Source organism: Bicyclus anynana, chromosome 12 (genome assembly GCF_947172395.1).
Source record: "Bicyclus anynana chromosome 12, ilBicAnyn1.1, whole genome shotgun sequence".
Taxonomy (NCBI): Eukaryota; Metazoa; Arthropoda; class Insecta; order Lepidoptera; family Nymphalidae; genus Bicyclus; species Bicyclus anynana.
Genome location: NC_069094.1, coordinates 1,535,723 through 1,559,178, shown reverse-complemented (window position 1 = coordinate 1,559,178; position 23,456 = coordinate 1,535,723). Strand labels below are relative to the sequence as shown.

At 36.4% G+C, this 23,456-nt stretch overlaps 2 protein-coding genes across 2 annotated transcripts in view; one reads left to right on the top strand and one right to left on the bottom strand.

The window, feature by feature from the left end:
• Window positions 1-23,456, top strand: part of LOC112052643 (angiotensin-converting enzyme) — a 188,177-nt gene that overhangs the window by 16,122 nt on the left and 148,599 nt on the right. Inside the window, exons 4-9 of the mRNA XM_052884824.1 lie at window positions 165-247; window positions 767-973; window positions 1,835-2,004; window positions 5,322-5,446; window positions 15,282-15,525; window positions 21,864-21,962. Of these exons, the coding sequence (XP_052740784.1) occupies window positions 165-247; window positions 767-973; window positions 1,835-2,004; window positions 5,322-5,446; window positions 15,282-15,525; window positions 21,864-21,962 (928 nt within the window). The remainder of the gene's footprint in view (window positions 1-164; window positions 248-766; window positions 974-1,834; window positions 2,005-5,321; window positions 5,447-15,281; window positions 15,526-21,863; window positions 21,963-23,456) is intronic.
• Window positions 5,734-10,021, bottom strand: LOC112050068 (uncharacterized). The gene is made up of 3 exons (XM_024088201.2): window positions 9,912-10,021; window positions 7,100-7,261; window positions 5,734-6,484 (listed from the first exon to the last, which is right to left on the bottom strand). Exons 1-3 carry the CDS (start codon window positions 9,970-9,972, stop codon window positions 6,267-6,269), a joined length of 441 nt encoding a protein of 146 aa, XP_023943969.1. The 5' UTR covers window positions 9,973-10,021; the 3' UTR covers window positions 5,734-6,266.

Genomic DNA, 23,456 nt, shown 5'->3' with positions numbered 1-23,456 from the left:
TATATTTTAGTGAGCCAGTATGTGAACGCCTGATATTTTATTAAAGCAATTTTTGTTTTTATTTAGAATGCTAAAAACATTGCAGAGATGGCTGAATAATTGTATGCTTAGAATGGAAGCATTGCGTCCCCAACTGATATTAAATAATTGATTGCTTATTGCAGATTTCACGGATGCAACAGCATATTGGATGTTCCCGTATGAAAGCTTTAACATGAGACAAGAAGTTGAGGAAGTATGGGAACAGGTGAGTCTCAGTCTCAGCCGAAAATATTTCAAAACCGAATCTCTTAATACATAAACTAGTGACAATAGTTAGTTCATAACTCTTGAGCTAGAAGTTGAAGTCTTAGTAAATATGTCATGTACTAAACAAAGTTAAAATAAGTGAGTAGTGGTAGATCAATTTTCAAAAACATAGCTATCTCTTGTTACCTTCTTTTTTACATGGGGAAATCCTCATAGATACCTTTTTGCCACGAGGAGGCGAAAAGGTTATATCGGGCTTCAACCGAGTAAAACCCACGGTGTTCCATCTCGTCACCCAATGACTTAGCCACAGAATCTCTAGTTTAACTAGATTCAGAAAGGCTATTTGAAAAGGAAATTTGTGGATTTTGAAATTTAAAATTTGGAAATTTGTTTTGGCAATATCAGTCTTGACGTGCCCGTGACCGTGGATAGTGTCCACGTACGGATGTCGTAAGTAATCTGGGACCTACATATTCTTTTAAGCAGAGGGATAATGATGTATATCTTCGTCCAGGTTAAGCCGTTATACGACCTACTCCACGCCTACGTTCGCCGCCGTCTCCGCGAAGCGTACGGACCGGAGAGGATATCACGATCTGCGCCCATCCCTGCGCACATACTCGGAGATATGTGGGCGCAGAGCTGGGCGGGTGTTGTGCCCTTTACCCTGCCATACCCGGGGAAGAAACTTGTTGATGTCACCCCGGAAATGCTCAAGCAGGTAAGATACATTTTGATTCTTCATGCCAGATTCTGAAATTCCTTTTAGGCTAGCGCATTACACTGTAGAGTAATCCGTCCTGCGGAGGAACGGGCTTAATTTTTACTTTTACCTTAACATAGTTTAAACATAGCCCTTTCACGCCATCTAAACGCCTAGATCTTTATAACTAAATGGATTAAGCTTCTTAAAAGCTTTAGTAGTTCTATAGTTATGCAAGCGGATTCAAACCTGGGTCTTGGTTACGATCTCCGCCCGTTACACAGACGTTACTTTAATAATTGATAATTGGTCATGATATAACAGATTTCAAGTAATATCTCATCATCATCATTATTAACCCATATTCGGCTCACTGCTGAGCTCGAGTCTCCTTTCAGAATGAGAGGGGTTAGGCCAATAGTCCACCACGCTGGCCCAATGCGGATTGGCAGACTTCACACACGCAGAGAATAAAGAAAATTATCTTGTATGCAGGTTTACTTACGATGTTTTCCTTCACCGTTTGAGACACGTAATATTTAATTTCTTAAAAAGCACACAACTGAAAAATTAGAGGTGCATGCCCCGAACCGGATTCGAACCCACACCCTCCGGAATCGGAGGCAGAGGTCATATCCACAAGGCTATTACGGCCTTAGTAATGATCTATACTTCTAAAATTTTATAAAGTTTGTGGTATTGTAAGAGGTACTTTCTGGATCTACTTTTTGATTATTACTTACGATTTTGAAAATTTTTATATCACTAGAAAGTCACGTTATTTGTAAATTTCATTTCCCGTATTCTCACGGGAACGGGAACTGCACAGGTGAAGGCGCGACGCGTCGGTATTCCTTAAAAATCCTTCTTTTGTTTCAGGGCTACACACCACAGACAATATTCCAACTCGCCGAAGAGTTCTTCTTGTCTATGAACATGTCGGCCATGCCGGCAGACTTCTGGTCGTTCAGTCTGGTGGAGCAGCCCGGCGACAGACACATCCACTGCCAGCCGTCCGCCTGGGACTTCTGCAACGGCCACGACTATCGGTACGTTGGTAAATCTATATTTTCTCCAATGGCGGCAATCCCATCTGTTGCCTATTGCCCATCTGAGCCCCATCTGTTATTTTAGCACATTTTTTTTATTCTTTGATAAGTTAGTAGTAGTTAGCCCCTTACTGCTATCACACATGATATTATGAGATGATACCTACCGTATAAGATGACCTTAGATAATATTTTTTAGAGGTTTTTAAAATATTTTATTAAATCCCTACTGAACCATGGATACATACAAAAAAAGTACCTACAGCCTGCTGCAATGTACAATTTCCACCACGCTTAGTCCACCACGCTGGCCCAATGCGAATTGGCAGACTTCACACACGCAAAGAATTAAGATAATTCTCTGCAGGTTTCCTCACGATGTTTTCCTTCACCGATTGAGACACGTGATATTTAATTTCTTAAAATACACACAAACGAAAAGTTGGAGGTGCATGCCCCGGACCGGATTCGAACCCACACCCTTCGGAATCGTAAGCAAACACAGATATAAGAAGTAACTAGATTTATAAAGTGCCAATTCTTTGTATTGAAACCAGCGTACCCGGGGGCGTGGCCTTACAAACACATTTATAGTGTAATAATACTTATCACACTGATAAACTCTTCACTTAATTGGCTGTTTAATATTTAGTGAAAAAAGACATATGTTACCCTTATATTAGAGTTGAAATTTATTTATTACTGTTGTCTCAAAACAAATGAAAATTCTTGATTGAAAAATCATGAATGAAATCTATAGTACCGCTACTCGTCACTAGTTGTCTCTATTTAGAAGCTTTATTACCTTATAAATAAGATTCAAAATGATCCTAACTTTGTTTTATTAATATTGTCTAGGGATGTGAAATAACGACAGTCTTAAACATCGATAGTCATCGTTACTCGCAGTAAATAAAACAAACGTCTGTTGTTTAAAAAAAATTGAATTTCATAAAACTAAGAAGAACAACATAGGTCAATCAAAAATTTAAAATATATGAAGAAACACACACAAGAAAGTAAAAAACAAGCATTTTTTTAATGTACCACTCTGAAAAAACATTAATACAACTAAAACTTTGCACGATTCGAGTTTACACAACAAAGAAGGTCAAACACAAATCCATACTTGTGAACTTGAAAAATTAAGTACTTTCCACGAAACCTTAACAAATAGGGGCTAACCCTATTTCACACTTTCTATTTTTATATACGCAACATGAAGAATCTATAGCCTTCTTCGTACTATTTGCTTAAATTATGCTAAGTTTCATTTGATTTTATTAAGTAGTTTCGGAGTGATACATTTGGAAAAACCAATGTTAAACAATGTTTCACAATTGTCTCAGGACAATTTGACTTACAAATGAAATGAAAAACAAATAATAAAAAATAAAACCCGAGATAGTACAGTGTCGTCATATCTTTCTCAGACTATTCTTTTCGAACTATATTTATACAGAAGAAGATTTTTTATATTTTTTTCAGTATGTACTCTACAATATATGCCAATACAAAATAGATCAAATAGGAAATAGGCCAATACAAACTGCAAGTATTGTTATGCCTATCTGTCAACTTTAGATATCACCAGAAAAACACCACAATGTCACATTATTGCAATGTCTAAATTCGTTCGTTTAAGTTTTGAGAAACACGTGACCAGCTGCTCTAAGTATTTCGTAAACTTAATTCCTAAATATTTCAACGAAAAGATTCACTCTTTTCCACTAAGTAAAAATAGTTCCTAAATATATAAAAAACACGATAGTATATTTTTTTTAATTCGTCGGTTTTTGCAGAAAATAACTCAATTACTTCCTATTTAACTATAATGAGTTTCATGAATGTATGTATTACCAGTAGATTATTTTCCAACCCGTTAGTAGTCAATAGGTCAATTACAAATACTCAGACTTGACGTTCCTAACACTTTAAGTATATCCATTTATTTGTATCCTAAAAGACACGAATACGACTTTTAGAAAAAAAAATCTTTTTGTTTGGCACTGCCGTGACTACTAAATATCTTCTGTTTCCACTTTACATTAACGTGTCTGACTGCGTAAAATGTTTGGAACAAATTACAATACGGTTTTGCATAAAACAAATTTTGCTTCCTAGTCGCCTTGATTAATTGTTTTCCTCTACGGATTCCTAAAAAAAATTTTCGAAAATTTCATCATTATCGTGTCATCATAATAGTAGTAGATATAAAATATCGATATAGTATTATCGACATCCCTAAATGAATAGCCAAATGACATATGGCAGCTGCTTAAATTCAAAACTAACATAAATCTAAATTACACTTTTTTCAGGAGAACTAAAACAAGAAAAATAAAAATGATTTTTTGGTCTATTTTTCGTCTTATTTTATATAAAGCATAATATAATATATACATTGGAATCATATTTTTAAAATGTTTTGAAGTTTTCTGATAAACTGAATGCTAGAGGAGATATTAAAAGCATAAAATATGCTGCTTTTCAATTGAAACCTTTGGCTTTGAAATCAATAAAATAATCGTATATTTATTTATTATTATATAAATATAAAATAACAAGGATTATTAATATTAATAATTAATACATTTAATTAGGAATAGAAGAATTATTGCAATAAAATCATTTTTGTATATTTTTGATTTATGATAGTTTTGTTGTTGTTGTTGACGCAGCAAATGTATGCCCACTGGTGTCAACAGAATCATCGAGAAAATTGAACTTGTATTAAAATAAAGTAAACTTTAGTACTATTCCCGTAAAGTTTATTTTAGTTTGTGACTTTGAGTAAAATTATTTTTTCATATTTTAATGAAAATATAATAAAATACGTCTTAACGATGGTACGAAACACCATAATTTGATACATGTTTGTGGCGGCTATCATTTTTGTATTCCAAAACGGCACAATACAGCATTTTTCTAGTCGTTTTTAATTATTTTTAATTACCGAATTTGACAACCGCAGGACGTAACGTGTCAGTCAACGAAACAAGATTGCTAGTACATGCGCGGATAGGCTTGCGAAGCTCCGCAGACCCGGGTGTAAGCGGGCCACGCCCCTATGCTACTTCTATTGCTAAAAGCGTAAGCTTTTAGCGATTTCTGTTCTGTGTAAGCAAAGGTCATATCAACAGGGCTATCACGGCACTCTAAACACATAAAACTCTACTGAGCGGTTAAGCCATGAAAAAGTAAGAAACAGACGGACTTTTGCATTTATAATATTAGTATGGATTTGTCAGGTCAAATAGTAGGCTTAAAATGTGTAACTAACTATTTGACTAGCTAATTTGTCAATTGTTCAACAGGATCAAGATGTGCACTCACCCAGACATGAAAGACTTGATCACGGCTCACCACGAGATGGCTCACATAGAATACTTCTTGGCGTACAAGAACCAGCCCAAGGTGTTCCGCGATGGTGCTAATCCAGGTACGTTATCCATCTAGGTAATAGCGCTGGTCATGTAACGAAGATAAGTCATACATATATACTGCTTGTTTAGTTTTGACTGATAAGGAATGAAGTAAAGTAGTATCCAGACAGAATTTGTTAGGATACAAAAATACTACTGTTTAGTAGTATTTTGAGAAAAGGTACGATAATCAAACTTATATAGTTGCCTACAAATCAATGCTAGAAGTATGGGCTGAAAACAACTTTTTAAAATGACGCTATATTAAGTTAAAGAGTAAAAGAAATGTTATAAACAAGGAAAATGAACATATTAAATGATTTATTTGGAACAACATACAATATGGTTCATATCATACTTATGGCAGTTACAAGTTTATCGATATTTTAAAACTAAAATATAAATAAATTATTGTATACCCAGCTTCCGTTAGAAGCATCTCTTGACACCGTCTCAAATTCAGGAGTCTATAACATTTTAAAGAAACATATCTCTCTTCTAGCACGAAGGATGTACATGAAAAAACACCTAGAGAAATAGTACCTAAAGACCTGATTTCGGCGTGAATCTGTGTTTAAAAAGAAATTATTGATTTATTAGGCTGACAAAAATCTCTCTACGTAACTGAAGCACCCTCCATGTTGGCTCTTCAAGACGTTACAATAGAACATTCTGTTCTACTTCCCTACTTAAACGTTAACCTACTCGTAATACTGGGATGAAAAACGTTTTAAAAGTTCGGAAATTTTCACGGCTTAAAATATATTATTTCTTATAGTCTGTTATTAGTTTATATTGCGTTAACTTCGTGCTAATCTCGTATTGACTAAAATACTTTCACAGAATATACTTCACATTTAGGATTCCATATAAAAACACCATAGAAGCTACAATAGTATGATCAGAGAGCTTAGTGCTGGAGTTGCAGAGGTCAGTGTCGCAGGTGCAGTAGGTCACGAAGAGGTCACCATTGCCGGTCTGTCTCCTGCACATGTGCTCGCCGTTCTCCTCCTCTATGTACCCGCACTGACGGACTATTCGCACCTTCCCGTAAACTGTAATAACGAGAAACCATTGATTTAAATAACATTAGCCCGCGACGACCCACATGGAAACGTCTGACGTCAAAGAACACTCACACAAAGTTCCACCACTTCTCTACCCTGTTTCCCTTTTAAAGAATAAATTATACAACTTTCTCAGTAACAGAGAGTTTAAAAATTCAATGCTTTCATTCATTACCTTTTTATCTATAAAAAATCTTTTTGTAGACCTATAAAATATAAAAATCACACCACGCATAGTTTTTTAATACCTCAATGAGAATCGTTATAATTTTAACCAATATACACAAATAGACAAATTGAAGCTTCCTCATGATTTCTTGGAGAAAAACGCATGAAAACCGTTTTAATACTTTCGAGTTAGTTAGTGTTACGAAAATAGTTCAAAGAACAACATAGCCCTCCAGAATCTGGAGATCAGATCTAAATCCAGAATAATCTGGGTATGGGTGGAGCTATTGATGCTTAAAACTAATGGAAAAGGTACTGAAATGACATGAGTTTGATGACCAATATATTGTAGTAAGACTTGGAGTTCTATTAACATCCGCTACTTGCCACAACCCACGTAGTCTTTCTTTATCTAAAACATATAGCCATACTCACTCTCCATCTTAATGATCCTACAGAAAGTAGGTTCAAGTGGTTCTATGTGGTCCGGTGGGTCTCGCAGCGAGCAGTTGACGACGCCCAAGCTGAAGGAGTCAAAGTTCTCTCCACAGCGAGGGTCGAAAGCGCTGTTGCAGTCATAGCAGAAGATTGAAGATGCTGAAAAAATGTATAATGGCAGTGATTAATCTAATTACGTTGGCGTGGGATAATATACATTATAAAGGTGACACCATCATTGGATTTACACCTCAATTTGAGTAATAGTCTATGATGTCTCGGCCCCTTTAGGGACTGGAAACACCACCGGAGAATCAGGTTCCCCCGCGAATCATCCGGACAAGATAATCCGCGTGCCCTCACCCAGATCACCCAGGAGGAGATGATCCACATAACTTAATAACGAATTCCATGGAGGAATTCGTGGAGGAATTGCCTAGCGTACACAAATGTTGGCACACGCGAACAACGGACCAGATTCCAGTAAACATCTCCATAGCCTCGCAAGAACCGCGAGAGACCACTGAACATGCATCCTCTACCTCACAAGCCCCTCCGAGTAGCCGCACATTGCAAGTTTATACGGCCTCCGTGGCGCAGTGATGTGCTCGGTGAATTTACAAGACGGAGGTCCTGGGTTCGATCTCCGGCTGGGCCGATTAATGATTTCTTAATTGGTCGAGGTCTGGCTGGTGGGAGGCAACTAGTTACCACCTTTTTTTTTCTACAAGTTAGCCCTTGACTACAATCTCATCTGATGGTGATTATGCAATCTAAGATGGAAGCAGGCTAACTTGTTGGCAGTAGGATGAAATCCACACTCCTTTCGGCTTCTACACGACATCGTATCGGAACGCTAAATCGCTTGGCGGTACGTGTTTGTCAGTAGGGTGGTAACTAGCCACGGCCAAAGCCTTCTACCAGCCAGACCTGGACCAATTAAGAAAACCGCAATCGGCCCAGCCGGGGATCGAACCCAGGATCTCCGTCTTGTAAATTCACCGCGCATACCACTGTGCCACGGAGGTCATCAAAGACATACCTACCGACAAAGACGTACCGCCAAGCTATTTAGCATTCCGGTACAATGTCGTGTAGAAACCAAAAGAGATGTGAATGTGAGATATGAGAATAAATAAAAAGGTAGCGTCGGCGACGACGGGGTGATGAGATGAACCAGGCAAACACAGGAATTGTTTGACCCACGGCAAGATATTGATATGCATATCGATAACAGTGCAGGGTTCCTGCCTAAGACACGTTGAACCATCAGGTAATTAATAGCCTTACCCCCGATAGGAGGTAGAACACATTCGAGGGAAACAAGTTTCCTCGCGGAAGGAGTGGAATGTCTGCCACCTCGATGCCCGTACCCACCAGCCTATCCAGGGAGATTACCTACACTTTCTAAAACTTTTACATTTTATACATGGAATATCCTGGACAATATACAAATCGAGGTTAAATAATAATCATTATTGGACAGTGGCTTTATATCCGGCCTCCACAGTAACTAATCACGTTACCCAGAAGCAAACTGAGTCAACTTTGTAAGGCCGCACCAAATGTTTTTGCCTGTTCTAATTTTGGTAGGAATTAGGAAATACCTACAGTCACGTTAGAAAGGAAACCTTACGTTCACCTCGCTCGCAGAGAATTGGATTATCTGTAACTGAACTTGGCTCGAATTCGCTTCGGAAGGGCGCGTGTAATTTAATAGGCCAACTGTATCAACCTCTCTTCGAACACATTTAACTTGACACAGTTTTTAATACTAGCGGACACAATTACCCACGGAGTTCCTGTCTCCGTAGGACTAAGGCCTTAGGGTATATATTATGGTCTAGATCACTCACTGATAATTTTAAAATGGGTTTAGTGGCTGAATGAATGTATAAAATATAATAATAGAGTTGACTAAACTAAAACATTTCCTGACTTAAATCCCCCCACAAGGGGGATCACTCCCAGGAGGTTTGGGGGTCTTTAAAGTTGGGAGGTGGTGGTCAAAGAGAGGTCTTTGACGTAACAGATTATAGTTCAGAATCTAACTCGGTAATTTTGTTTAAATATTTGGAAAATGACTCAGTATTGAAATTTTGAGGTATGAAAGGCGTAGAACGTCCTTCATCAAGGACGTTCTATATCTATCTAGTTTATCCTAAAAAGTATTTTCGTTGATTTCCATTACTTTGCTGCAGATTTCGCCTAAGCAATTTTAATAAACAGCGGATCATTTTTAAATCTAGTAATCGACACTGCTTTTAATTATTTTTTTTTGTTATTTATGACAAAAAAGAATAGAACCAAAAATTGTAGATAATTTATGATTTCCTACACAAAATGTCTTTATTTTTTTGTGTGTGACCCATTATAGGTATAAAACGATTTCCAAGCTGTTTTTTAACATCGTGGCTGACAATTAGGTTAAAGATCCTCTAGGCAAGATGAAACAAAAAAAAACTGCCTTTTAATTTTCCAAGGTTTAATGTAATTTTTCAATGTTATTGTAAAAACTATATTTTTTACAATATTAGTCCATTAAAAACATTTTAATGCACTTTATATGTATGTAATGCGAATGCATGTTAGGAATTACTAAAATATTTTAGGTTGTTCTCTAAAATAAACTGTAAGTCACCAATGTAGGGATTAATTTTAAGGGTTCCGTACCTAAAAATGTAAAAACTGAATCGTCACTCTTTGTTGTCAGTCTGTCTATTCGTCTGTTTGTCAAAACGACTATGCACTAAAAAGTTTAAACTTCTGAAGTTACTAAAATTAGTACTAGTTCAAAAAGTCTACTTACCAAACTTAAAGCACAGTGTCAAAGAAACAAGTAGCACTACTAAACTTTGTATTGACGTCATATTAGCTAACTTCGTACCCCTGGGTGAGGTTCGACTGCACTGAAAAACCTTGATGTTTCATAACTTGTAATTTAATTACAGGACTTAGTAGTCCAGCGACACGCTATGCTATAGCCATACTATTTTATCTTGTATTGTTGCTATGTGTTGCTTTCCATTAAGGTGTGATAATGGTAAAAATAATGTTCTTTATTTACGTAATTATATTTCGGGATATAAAATTGTATTTATTATTTTGTTTCTTATATACTGTTGCACAGCCCTGTTTAAATTAGTTAATTAAAGCAAAGTAATTAGCTTTTAATGTAATAAGGATTTTTTTACCAGAACTGCAGACAATATTTACCTCATTATATTTTAATTTTTTTATTGATATATTTCTTAAATAATAGCATATTATCTTCTATATAAAAGTATATTTTACGTAAGTCTCTTTAATTAAAATGTTAATGTAATCGAGATACCAGAATTAGAACTGCAGAGCTATTCAAATAACGTTGTTTTTTTTATAAATCTACACTCTACAGTGTGAGTTTTGAATTGTTCTTGATCTCTCTCGGACTGTCGTATCATGCAGGACTGGGAAAGATAGAGAAAATAATTCAAAACTTATACTGTCGCATTATAAAAACATTTCTTCGGGGAGATATTGTAAACATGGTCGTTTCTATCCGATAAAATAACCTTTAAAACACCGCACTGCCGATTGCTCAAAGTAGAAGATATAGTTCGGCATAAGACAATTAGTTGAGTATACTATTGCATGCTATATTGAAGTAGCTACTGCTTTCTATGTTTAACACGCTTTAGGTCAACCACTAATAGGCTTCCGTTTATATCTACTCTCTTTTATATTTTTAAATTATTATGAGACTTACTTTTGATTGAGAAATAATTTATATTTAATTCTAACTTGCCTGATATTATATAAAAATAACCTAACTAATATGTTCAATCCTTGCAATTTTTAGAAAAACCGCTTCCCCTGTATTCATCTCAAAACTAGTTTCCATCATATAACCGGCGTTTTATAATCAGCTATACGAGTATCTATTCTAAATTCTAAACACGTGAACAAAGGTGTAGTTAGAACGATGAAACACGTAGTTTAGGAAGTTTGGGAATACGTTAAACAATACGCATTACGTTCTCAGAGTGGATTTACATAATTTAATCCGATATTCCGAGTTCCCCGTGTTGCGACATTTGGAACAGGCTGCGTGTCAACAAACTGTAAGCTATAGCGTTTCATTACGAGTACATTCGACCAACTACAGTGCGTGACTTATGTTGACATCCGGTTTTGAGTACTATCTCTGCCGGCGGGTATGTTGACATCCGGTATTTTATTAGTTGGCAGCCCAAGCAGATATTGGGGTTCCAAGGTGCTATGATGGCGACCTCGCACTAGAAAGCGCAGTGTTGATGGACCCCTCACCAGATGGACAAACGTCATCAAGCGAACCGCAGGGATTCGCTAGATGCAGGTTCAGGGTCGTGATGTTTGGAAGTCTCTACAGACGTAATGTCCTGACTTTATCAGCTAATATGATGATGATGACAAGCAGATGGTCTACCTCACGTTGAGTGGAAACTATATCCTGTAACATTTTGAAATCATAGAAACAATTACATCGGTTCAGCTTTTTAGCCTTGAAAAGTTAAGAGACAGAAAGGCAGACAGGCAAACCATTTATAATATTAGTATGGATATACGTAATTAAGTAGTAAACATACTTATCACTTACTCACATAAAATTATGTATACTGCATAATTCTCGTACTAATAAGCCACTTTCGATGTAGGGAGCAAAAAGTCGTTAATTTATAAAAGCTTACATAGAAGAATTATACTTAATTAAGTATTTTAGGTACATACCTACCTCTAGTTTATAAATCTTCTAATAATAAGCCATCTCGAGTTATAGAGCAAAAAATCATGCTATTTGTAAAGCTTACATAAAGATTTCCATTTTAATAAGTAACATACATAATCTCTGCTACGTACCTAGTTGAGTTTAAAACATTCTAATTATCTATTATTAACTAACGGACATCTCGCAGTTTCCCCCGCATAGTTCCCGTTCCCGTGGGAATGTGGAAATAAAATATAGCATATGTTAATCACTGATAACGTATAATTCCATTGGTGAAAGAATTTTCAAAATCAGTTTATTGGTTTAGGTGTGAAAGAGTAAGAAACGAACTCATGTTCGCATTTATAATAGTTACGATTGCACTCACCCTAGGTAGTTGTATAGGTGATAGTAGATTCACGGAAATTAATACCAACGATTACGGTATTGCGTTATGCAACGTACGCGCATCTCGCTGCGTCGTGCGCGCGGAACAAAGATGTTGCGCTCCGTGGATGCGACATTAGGGTAGCTGTTTGTTTGTGTGTTACATTTTTAGTTATATACTCGTACTGACGATCGCTGACGCAGTGATTGCCTTTTGGTTGTAACCTAAAATTTAAATTCGCAGCGTGTTTGTGGTTAAATTAGGTATTTATTATTTCAAGGACGTCCTTAGCCATCGGTCACAATCTATTGATCTGCTCGGAGTTTATCTCCCTGACACACGATGGACTCCTGCCACACCGTCACCCACACGGTGAATCCATGGAAGGCTAAGATATTTCGTCTCTTTACAAGTAGGTGACCGCGTCTTACATTGACACTTCTCAAATGGACACAGAGATTGAAGAAAAATATATGGCAGCAATTAAATACATATGAAATAATTCCTAACCTACTTTAATTATATTAATCTGACGAACTTTTAAATGTTTTGTTTTTAAAACGAATTAAATAGAACTAGTAAACAATAGACAGTTCATTAAATTAAATAATAAAAAAAATAAACAATATATATAATTACAAAATAAAAATTTGTACGTGTATAATAAAAACTATTATGATTCATCTACGCGAACGAAATAGCACGCATGCGCTAGCATTACAATACATAAAATATTAAAAAAATAACCTTATAATGTCACATCCATGTCGTTTTGTCACATCCAGTGTCATGTTACAATGTAAATCGCATTCGAATAAAGTTTTTTGTAGCGCGTTCGCGCTTCGCTAAACAGGGTCAAGTTTATTTGCCACTTTGTTTGGGTTCAGCTGATCGCGACGGCACCGACTCACTGTTTCTGTTTTCGCTATCGTTTGCGGCACGCATTATTGTAGTTTCGCTCTCCTTTGCGGCACACTTTAGTGTATGATGTCAGATTTCTGTGCATGCATTGTTTCTTAACTTTGTTGTTTTAGAAATTGGATGTAGTCTAATGTAATCTAATGCAGTTTACAAAGTTTTCAAGATAATGAAAAACCCAGACCTGCTGGCCTATTCACTATTTTGGTCTTTATTATCAACCATAAACATCAAATTAATTAAAAAATTACATCTACCTACTGCAATGATATCCACCAGAAGGCACCGGATGACATTTGTTACAAAGAATCTTAATTTCGTTTAATTCAACTAGCATACGTCAAAGATAGTGAATTAGCTTGCACACTTGAGTGACTGACACAAGTTGACGTATAAAGGACATGTTCCACTTACATGAAACGGAGGCTTGAGATTTTATTAGAGTATTTAGATAGGTGCCTCATGCATGCATGTACTAATATTATGGTAAAGATTTTGAAGTGGAAATGGATTAGAGCTAAATAAAATATTCGGTCTGTCAATCTGAAAATATCGGCGTTTTTTTATTACGATGAAAATTATTTCTAAAATTAATATTGTTATTTTAGATTAATTTAATTTCCCATCTGAAATGTTAATCTTCTTAAACCATAGATATTCTATCTTAATAGTTTAATTTGGTTCTTCTATTTATAATTGTGACAGCCCTTTTGATCCAGTTGATAGCTTATATAACTTAGGATACTGGGTTCGAGTCTTGAGTTAGGTAATGAAATAATCAGCTTTTCTACAAATTTGTGTAAGTTTAAATAGGCTCATAATAATAACACATACCCACATAATGCATACAACATATAGGGCTCGAATAACCTTCACCTTTTTCGTCGATTGCAACTTGCCTGCTAGTAGCGCCTGCTTGTATTCACTGTGTACGAGTTGTAGACGCCTCCAGTGCTTGTAAGGCCAAGCTTCCGTCTCTTGCGTCGGAGTTTATCAATCGGGAGTACGTTGTCTTCCGCATGCACTTTCTCTTTATTGCCTCCCTCCTCGTGATAAGCTATCAGTTCTTGTAACACATACATATCTATCTATTTATATTTGTCATTTATTTATTTCATCGTTCGTTGTGAACCCATCGATCGTAGATCGTTAGATGGGCCTCAAAGCGTCGCGGAATTGTCATTGGTTTCGCACATTGAGTAGGTACGTCATCACTCGTAACACATTTCATTTTATTCATGTTGTGGCTTGTGTTTTTACAATTCCAAAATCAACACGAAGGCATAATTAAGGGATTAAAAAAAACAGTAAATATTGTACTAAGATAAGATGTGCGTGCACGTCTTTGGGTAATGACATAAAATTGTGCGTTCTTTAGTATGGAGGGGCCCATCTAACGATTTATATCGATGTGTGAACCCATATTCGGCTCACAGCTGAGCTCAAGTCTCCTCTCTTTCATTCTCGAGAATGAAAGGGGTTAGGCCAATAGTCCACCGCGCTGGCCCAATGCGAATTGGCAGACTTCACACACGCAAAGAATTAGAAAATTCTCTGGTATATAGATTTCCTCACGATGTTTCCCTTCACCGTTTGAGACACGAGATATTTAATTTCTTAAAATGCACACAACTGAAAAGTTGGAGGAGTAGACCGGATTCGAACCCATACGCTCCTGAATCGGAGGCAGAGGTCATATCCTCTGGGCTCACGGCTCTCATTAATTTATTCAACATTTTTAAAATCAATAAAATACAAAACACTAACAATTAAAATTCATTTGTATATTTTTGGGACATTTGAGTGCTCAAGCAACCGGTGGTCAAGGATCCAGTGAAGAACCTCCTCACAATACGCGCCGTTTCATGAATTGCCTACTATGTCCGACCCTTGATCCAACAGTTAAGGGAAAGCTTAATGTGTTGGTCGAAGATTTTCGCTATGATTAATTAATTAAATTAAAATTTTCATTACACTCGCAAATAAAAGAATAAAAGAAACTTATGAAGCACTGAAGTGATCTTTTGAGACAATCTTTGGTGCGAGGATGGGATTGGACGGCAAATAAACTCAAATCCCAATTGATATACCCTTACAACTTAGTCAATCATCTTTATATTAACACAAGTGATATTCTTCTTCAACAGGTTTCCACGAAGCAATAGGCGAGACCATCGCTCTATCAGTGTCCTCTCCCCGCCACCTTCAGACCCTCGGCCTCATCCAGCGGTCCGTAGATGACACGGCCCACGACATCAACTACCTGTACACCCAGGCGATGGACAAGTTGGCCTTCCTGCCTTTCGCGCTGGTGATGGACCGCTGGCGTTGGGATGTATTCACTGGCGACATCAGGAAGGAACAATACAATTGTCACTGGTGGAGGTTGAGGTTTGTGGAATTATTGTTATTGATACATACAAGTTGATCTTCCTGCCCTTCGCGCTGGTGATGGACCGCTGGCGTTGGGACGTATTCACTTGGGATATAAGAAAGGAGCAATACAACTGTCACTGGTGGAGGTTGAGGTTTGTGGAATTATTGTTATTTATACATACAAGTTGATCTTCCTGGCCTTCGCGCTGGTGATGAACCGCTGGCACTGGGACTGTCACTGATGGAGGTTAAGGTTTATGAGAATTCAGCTTTGTTACTGATATTATATACTAGTTTTAGGGCAGGCGTTCACAGATAAGCATCATACTTATCGGACGCATCGCATCAAACGGATTTCAGTATTATTTGTATAGAAAGTCATACAAGTCATACAGATACGCGGACAGATGCGTCAAAATGACAAATTTATGTTATTTACAAAGATTAAGTAATTATTACAAACTCCACAAAGTACGATTAGGTACCTATTCACAAAGATTAAGTAAATAATACAAATTCCACAACCTATATACAATGATACCTATTTACAAAGATTAAGTAATTATTACAAATTCCACAAAGTGCGAGCGAGTACCTACTTACAAAGATTAAGTAATTATTACAAACTCCACAAAGTACGAGTAGGTACCTATTTACAAAGATTAAGTAATGATTACTAATTCCACAAAGTACGAGTACCTACTTACAAAGATTAAGTAATTATTACAAACTCCACAAAGTACGAGTAGATACCTATTTACAAAGATTAAGTAATTATTACAAATTCTACAAACACACACATTAGATGCGGTTAGTGCGGGAAGACGCGGTTATGTGCATTAGATAATGGTAATTACTGATAGCGCAGTAACTAGTAACGTAACGCGGTTATGTGCGCGCGCGCTCGGCTGCACAGAGCTATGCGTGGACTGGGTCACGACTCATCACTTGCTACATCTTTCGAGAAGATTCTATATACTTGCGAAAATTTCATCAAGTACTTGTAAAAGAGAGACGTGATCGCCCAGTGGATATAACCTGTGCCTTCGATTTGGAAGGCGCAGGTTCGAATGCGGTCCGGGGCATGCACTTCCAACTTTTGAGTTATGTGCATTTTAAGAAATTAAATATCACTGTTTCAAACGGTGAAGAAAAACAACGTGATGAAACCTACAGACTTGAGAATTTTCTTAAATCTCTACGTGAATTCTCCTCTATAAATAAGAAAGGTTAGGCCAATACTTCACCACGCTGGCCTAATGCAGATTGGCACATTTCACATACGTTTTTTTTTTTTTTAATTCTTTACAAGTTAGCCCTTGACTACAATCTCACCTGATGGTAAGTGATGATGCAGTCTAAGATGGAAGCGGGCTAACTTGTTAGGAGGAAGATGAAAATCCACACCCCTTTCGGTTTCTACACGGCATCGTACCGGAACGCTAAATCGCTTGGCGGTACGTTTTTGCCGGTAGGGTGGTAACTAGCCACGGCCGAAGCCTCCCACCAGCCAGACCTGGACAAATTAAGAAAATCTTAATCGGCCCAGCCGGGGATCGAACCCAGGACTTCCGTTTTGTAAATCCACCGCGCATACCACTGCGCCACGGAGGCCGTCAAAAGTAAAGTACGTAAAGGTTTAAAACAATTTTCAGGTATGCAGGATTCCTCACGATGGTTTTCCTTATCGTTTGAGGCAATGATATTTAAATTCTTAAAATGCGCATAACTGAAATGTTGGAGGTGCATGCCCCGGACTATATTCGAACCTACGCTTTCTGAATCGGAGGCAGAGGTCATATCCACAGGGCTATCACCATCACGGCTAGTTCATAAATATAGTAAATCATTGTTTACATTCATTATTTCTTTCCGTGATCTCTTTACGTTCTACACCATAAAACAAGTGAGAATTTTTTGAGTCCTTGTGCTGTGAGTACTTACCTAGATGTTAAAAAGAAAAACTTTTTGATTGGTCAACTTTGCTTTTTTACGACCACTAGCACAATAAATTATTTAATTCAGCAATCAATTTTCACTTTTTAACCGACTTCCAAAAAGGAGGAGGTTCTACGTTCGACTGTATGTATGTTTTTTTTTTTCTTCGATAATTTTGTTGTTAATTCGATTGGGACTGAGCTGCAACGCAAATTCCCAAAGTTAGATACGTATTTTAAGTACGTTCCAAAGTTAGATACGTACGAAATTTGGGAAATGGTAGAAATGTAGCGCAGGGGGTCCACCGAAACCAGCTAGATTTCGGAAGTGGTCTATGAGAAAAAAAGGTTTGGAAACCTCTGTTCTAGACTATTTAACAGCCAACAATTTACTAGTAGACGTAAAACATCTAGTTCGATTAGGGATTTGGAAAGCGAAAGTAAGGTAGGTATATCTGAATGAACTGTTTTATGTGTAATCTTGCAAGGAATAGAAAGTATAATAGGTGGGAGAATAAATTATTTAATTTATATAATTCAGGCTTATATACTAGTGTTTAAAAATAAATAACAGTTAATTAATTCGGTAACAGTGAAAGTAATCTTTAAATTAACGATGAAAACTGAAAAACAATGCGAATTGGTTTTCAGTGAAGTGTGGAATTCTTTTCCTAATATAATAGGTACTTTAATTATTATTAATGTTTTATACATTATTAATAACATAGAGTAAAAACATATGTACTCTATGTTTTCATCATTCATCATCATTATCAGCCGATGGACGTCTACTGCTGGACATAGACCTCCTTGCATGGCCTACTTTCTGGATAAAATGTATTTTTTTGGTCTATCTGTATGAATGACTCTATATGTCTCTCAGAAAACATTATAAGGAAACTCACTTACGATTTATAATGACAGTTAGGTATTCGATAGCCTATTAAAACCTTAACGAAGCTTGGTTATTATAAATTGGTGGTTTAAAGCCTTTTTTTGTCTCTACCACGGACTACCTATTTTACGGGATTACTTATTTCATTTACATTAATTTGCAATAAAATTTAAATATAATTTTAATAATAATATGATTAAGTAAGCGAACGTAAAGTAACGTTTAAAAAATATAATATTCAACAAATTGCTTTGCACTAGAGTGTGGAATACCTTCTCTAATATCTTGCCACGTTTTGCGAAAAATGGGTAACAATGAATAGGCAACTTTTCGGCAAGTATCCATCGCCAGTGTTGGATAGTTTCCATTATGTAATACAAAAGTTATCGGCACATTAAAGTTCAGCCAAGCAATAATGCTGATTCATATTTGTGTAATTGAGATTTGGTTATAGTATGGTTGGTTGCCTCGAAGCTGTTTAGTCAATACATATAATACACAAAGTGGATGGCCCAGTGGATATGACCTCTGCCTTGGATTCGGAGGGCGTAGCTTTGAACCCGGTCCGGGCATGCACCTTCAACTGGTCAGATATGTGCATTTTAAGAAATTAAATATCACGTGTCTCAAACGGCGAAGAAAAAACATCGCGAGAAAATCTGCATACCTGAGAATTTTCTTAATTTTCCACGTGTGTGAAGTCTGTCAATCCGCATTGGGCCAGCGTGATAGATTAAGTTCTAACCTCTCTCATTCTGGGAGGAGACTCGTGCTCAACAGTGAGCCGAATATGGGTTGTTAATGATGAAACACAAAGTATTAAAAAACATTTCTGTCTGTTTATCCGGGCTAATATCTGGAACGACTAAACAGATTATAGAGAGACTTGTACTGGAAGATAGAGAAGGTTATAGAGCAACACAGAGTTCCTGCGGGATTTGTGAAATACTCAATGTCACGCAGACGAAGTTACGGGTGTCCGTTATTTGTTGAATATAAAAAACATACATAAAGCCGAACGTAGAACCTCCTCCTTTTTGGAAGTCGGTTAAATAGTATTAAACTGGTAATAGAACAAAAGTTTTAAGTGAGTATATTATTAGTTGTATTTTTATCTACTCAAATAATTAACGAATATTTAATCAATACTACAGAGTTTAATCGTCGAAAAGTTTGCCTGACTTCATTTGTCTAAGTCAGTAAAAAATTTCATGTTAATTTTCAATCGTTATTTGATATTGTTTTTCCATTATGCTAAAAAACGTTAGTGATATAATTAGTAAGGTCGCAAACAACAATCTAATGATGAATTCACTCGACATAGGTTTGGCGAACTATGACCAAATGTTAGTTGTCAAACGCTAACCTCGAGAATACTTGGTTTGAAGGTTCCAAACGGTGCATCTAAGTAAAGCCCAAAATTCAAGTTTATGATTTTGTATACGTGGTTCATAGTCTTTGTTCACATTTTACGCCTTTTGGCGAGTGGTCTTGTCTCTGATGACTACAAAGAATTGAAATTGCTTGTCTCTGATGACCACAAAAAATTGAAAATCTCAAAAAAATCCAAAAGCTGCATCATCGCTTATTATCGGCGTGTGCAGTTAATATTGTTTGGAAACGACTTCAAAAACAAATAAAACGACTTAGAGAATGTGTAAATATTATATCTTCATATGTAAAGTAGTAACCTATGTAAATAAAGAAATATGCAATAAATAATCACTGTAATAACGTTTGCACCAGTTCCTATTGCAGTGCGGTCGAAATTCAGCCTTGACACTAGGAAATTCTTTTGAAAGCTTTATAGTTTGGCCTATATTACGAGCGACTGCGAACTTAGACTTCTTGCTATGACTAACGTTTCATCGCTTTATGGTAGGCGTCCATAGATCCACAGTACGCATCGGATGTACGTGCGTACTGTGCGTATACACACGGTACGCATCGAACGAATTTTAGTATTCTGTGTATATGTTACCGTTAAATTGTAAAATACGTTAGTTCATAATCTCACTCGCGATATTGTAATCTGTCGAAATATTGTGAACTGAATATACTGATTACAATTTAACGTGTTATTTTTCGGCATATTTTAATCTATCGAAGTGAAACGGTGACATATACAAGTGCGTCTACTGATCCGCATCGAACGCATACGTATGATGCTGATAAGTGGACGTCTATGTTTAGGCCCCATTTCTTTTCATCAGATATAATTGTAGCCAAGCGCAAGCCAACTTTATTCAAGAAATAAAATAAAATCCCCGACAGTCATGCGTTTAGGTAGAATAAGGTCACCAATCATAGAAAAAAAAACAGGTACCTTCAAAATCTTTGAAATGGTTTATCGGATCGTATACGAGTATAACCATATCGTCATTATCAATCCATATTCGGCTCACTGCTGAGCTCGAATCTCCTCTCAGAATGAGAGGGGTTAGGCCAATAGTCCACCACACTGGCCCAATGCGGATTGGCAGACTTCACACACGCAGAGAATTAAAAAAAATCTCTGGTATGCAGGTTTCCTCACGATGTTTTTACTTCACCGTTTAGAGACACGTGATATTTATTTTCATATTACATTTCATCATAATATCATATTCGGTCTATTTGTTTGTAGACTACGATGCCACATACAGACACTCAGATACACACGTCCACGTCAAACTTCTATAGCAAGCTAAATAACCACACAATGCTCTATGACAAATAGTCAAATCGCGTTCAGTTCACGTCTCAAAACCTCGATATGAATCTTAGTACACTTGCAGCATCCATAATAACTTTGTAACACTTTATTACACATGTTCAAATATTATGTAACTGATTTTGTACTATTGACTAATTGGCCTGATTTACTCTATGTTGAAAACATTAGCTACATGCAAAACAAAATATCATTAACAGTCTAATTAATTTCTCACGGCAGAAAACATGGATTACAAGATAGAAGGATTATTGTAATGACAGACCAATGGACGACGAACTAATATTAATAATGATAGAAGACTTCCTGTATCGTTTGAATAAGCTAAGTTATAAAAAACGATAAGTAACGATAAGTAAGGGATACACATTATGACTCGCTATTTAGAGGAACACATTTTTGTGTTTTAAAACTCGGGCTAAATTTTTCAGTTTAGTATAGACAAACTTGACAACAAGCAATAAATAGTTGGCATTCCTTCATCGACATGAGCCGTAGCATGATGGTAGTACATCCCTGGCGAGCTCAAAGAAAGCCTTACTTAAATAAATTGTATTGCTTTTTTAACACAGGTGCGTAAAATCTATCTAGTATAGCCAGTTCATGAACTCATGAAAAATTGTAAACCTTGTGTGATAAATAAACGATTATTATTATTATTTTAGAAGTATTGCTTTTAGAATACAATTTATGAAATTCCCGCATCTTTAGCACAAGGAGTTCTAAACCTACTACAAGTGACTACCAGATTATCAGCCCATATTATAGTAATAATGGAGAAATAGTTTTAACCAATGGTTGTTTACAGAGAGCAGTATGGAGGAATAAAGCCGCCGGTGCTGCGATCAGAGCTGGACTTCGACCCTGGCTCCAAGTACCACGTCCCCGCAAACATCCCCTATATAAGGTAAGTCATTATTTTTTAAGTTATAGCCTTAGACATAGGCCTTTAGCAATCTTAGTCGTAGCCTTTTGGTCTCGCTCCGCTACGACAATTTTTTCAAGGAAATTTTTGCTAGTAGTAATTACTATAAAATCTACCTCTATTTTACCGATAAATCAAATCAAAATAAAAAATCATTTATTTCAAGTAGGCTCAGTTTACAAGCACTTTTGACACGTCAGTTGACTATTTGTAAAGATTCTACCACCGGTTCGGAAGGCAGGTTCTGCTGAGAAGATACCGGCAAGAAACTCAATATATTATTAATTAATAGATTAAATAATTAATAGATATTTTCTTTAGTCTCTCTATCAGAACGAAAGGGAGAAGGATATGCAGAGAATATTATGGCATAAGTTGTCTTAGTGTACCAGGACTACATAATCCAAAGCCACATAGGCTGACGATCATAGAAGCAACTCTATAAATACTGGACGATAAATATTAGAATTGAGGTATTTTAGCGAACGCGTAACGTGAGTTATGTAGACCACATTCACCAAAGACACAGTTACTTTGTTTTCCGAGTCACACACACACCTCAATAGGGATTTCGTAACAATTATGGTGCATTAAAACGCGCCGTAATGCCGACGCAGAGTGTTAGAAAACCCGCATTTCGACAGTTTCTAATTCTTTTGTTTTATGTTACCCGTATAGTAAAAAAAAAATATATTACCAAAAATGTAAAGTTTTGATACTTTTGTTACCTTTTGCGAATACATTTTTTTATACCTAACGGGTCATTGAACCAGTTGAACTTCGTAGAGCAAGAGATAACATGATCAGATCACCTGGATTCTGGTTTCGGAGTATAATGTACTTTGAGGATTATCGTCGGATAGGTGCGGAACTGCCATGACATTTTAAGTGTTTTAAAATCTCTGTAATCTAAGAGACTGATGAACGTAATAAGGATTATGTTACCTATTTTTTTGGTGCATATTTTAACCTTGACGAAGTATCGATTACCTATTCGTACCTATTTTATTTTCAACATTGATGAACATTGTCATTTTTAAAAGAAACAATAAAAACTACAATCACAAATGAGATATTTTAGAAGTAATCAATTTCTTCGATCGATATCTTGCGGCGATAATGTAAAAATTCCATTACATACTTCTCTACGTACTGTTTGTGTTTACGAACGATTGATTCCTGTCTACTTTATATAGTTTATTACGGACGTAATTCCTGTTTGGGTGAATTATTTCCAGTAACGGATTAGCAGCAATCTATATGACGTGTTATGTAAGCTTTACGTAACTTTTGCTGGCAATATAACAACTTTGCAATATACACTCTTATTATTGTGCATTGGAATGAACCTGTGTATATATTCGATATGTTAATTTATATCTAGATATGATATATGGATACATGGATATGTATAAATGCTTAATAAGCTAAGGTATATAAGGAAGTTATAAGTTATTTGAATGTGGTACAATAAAA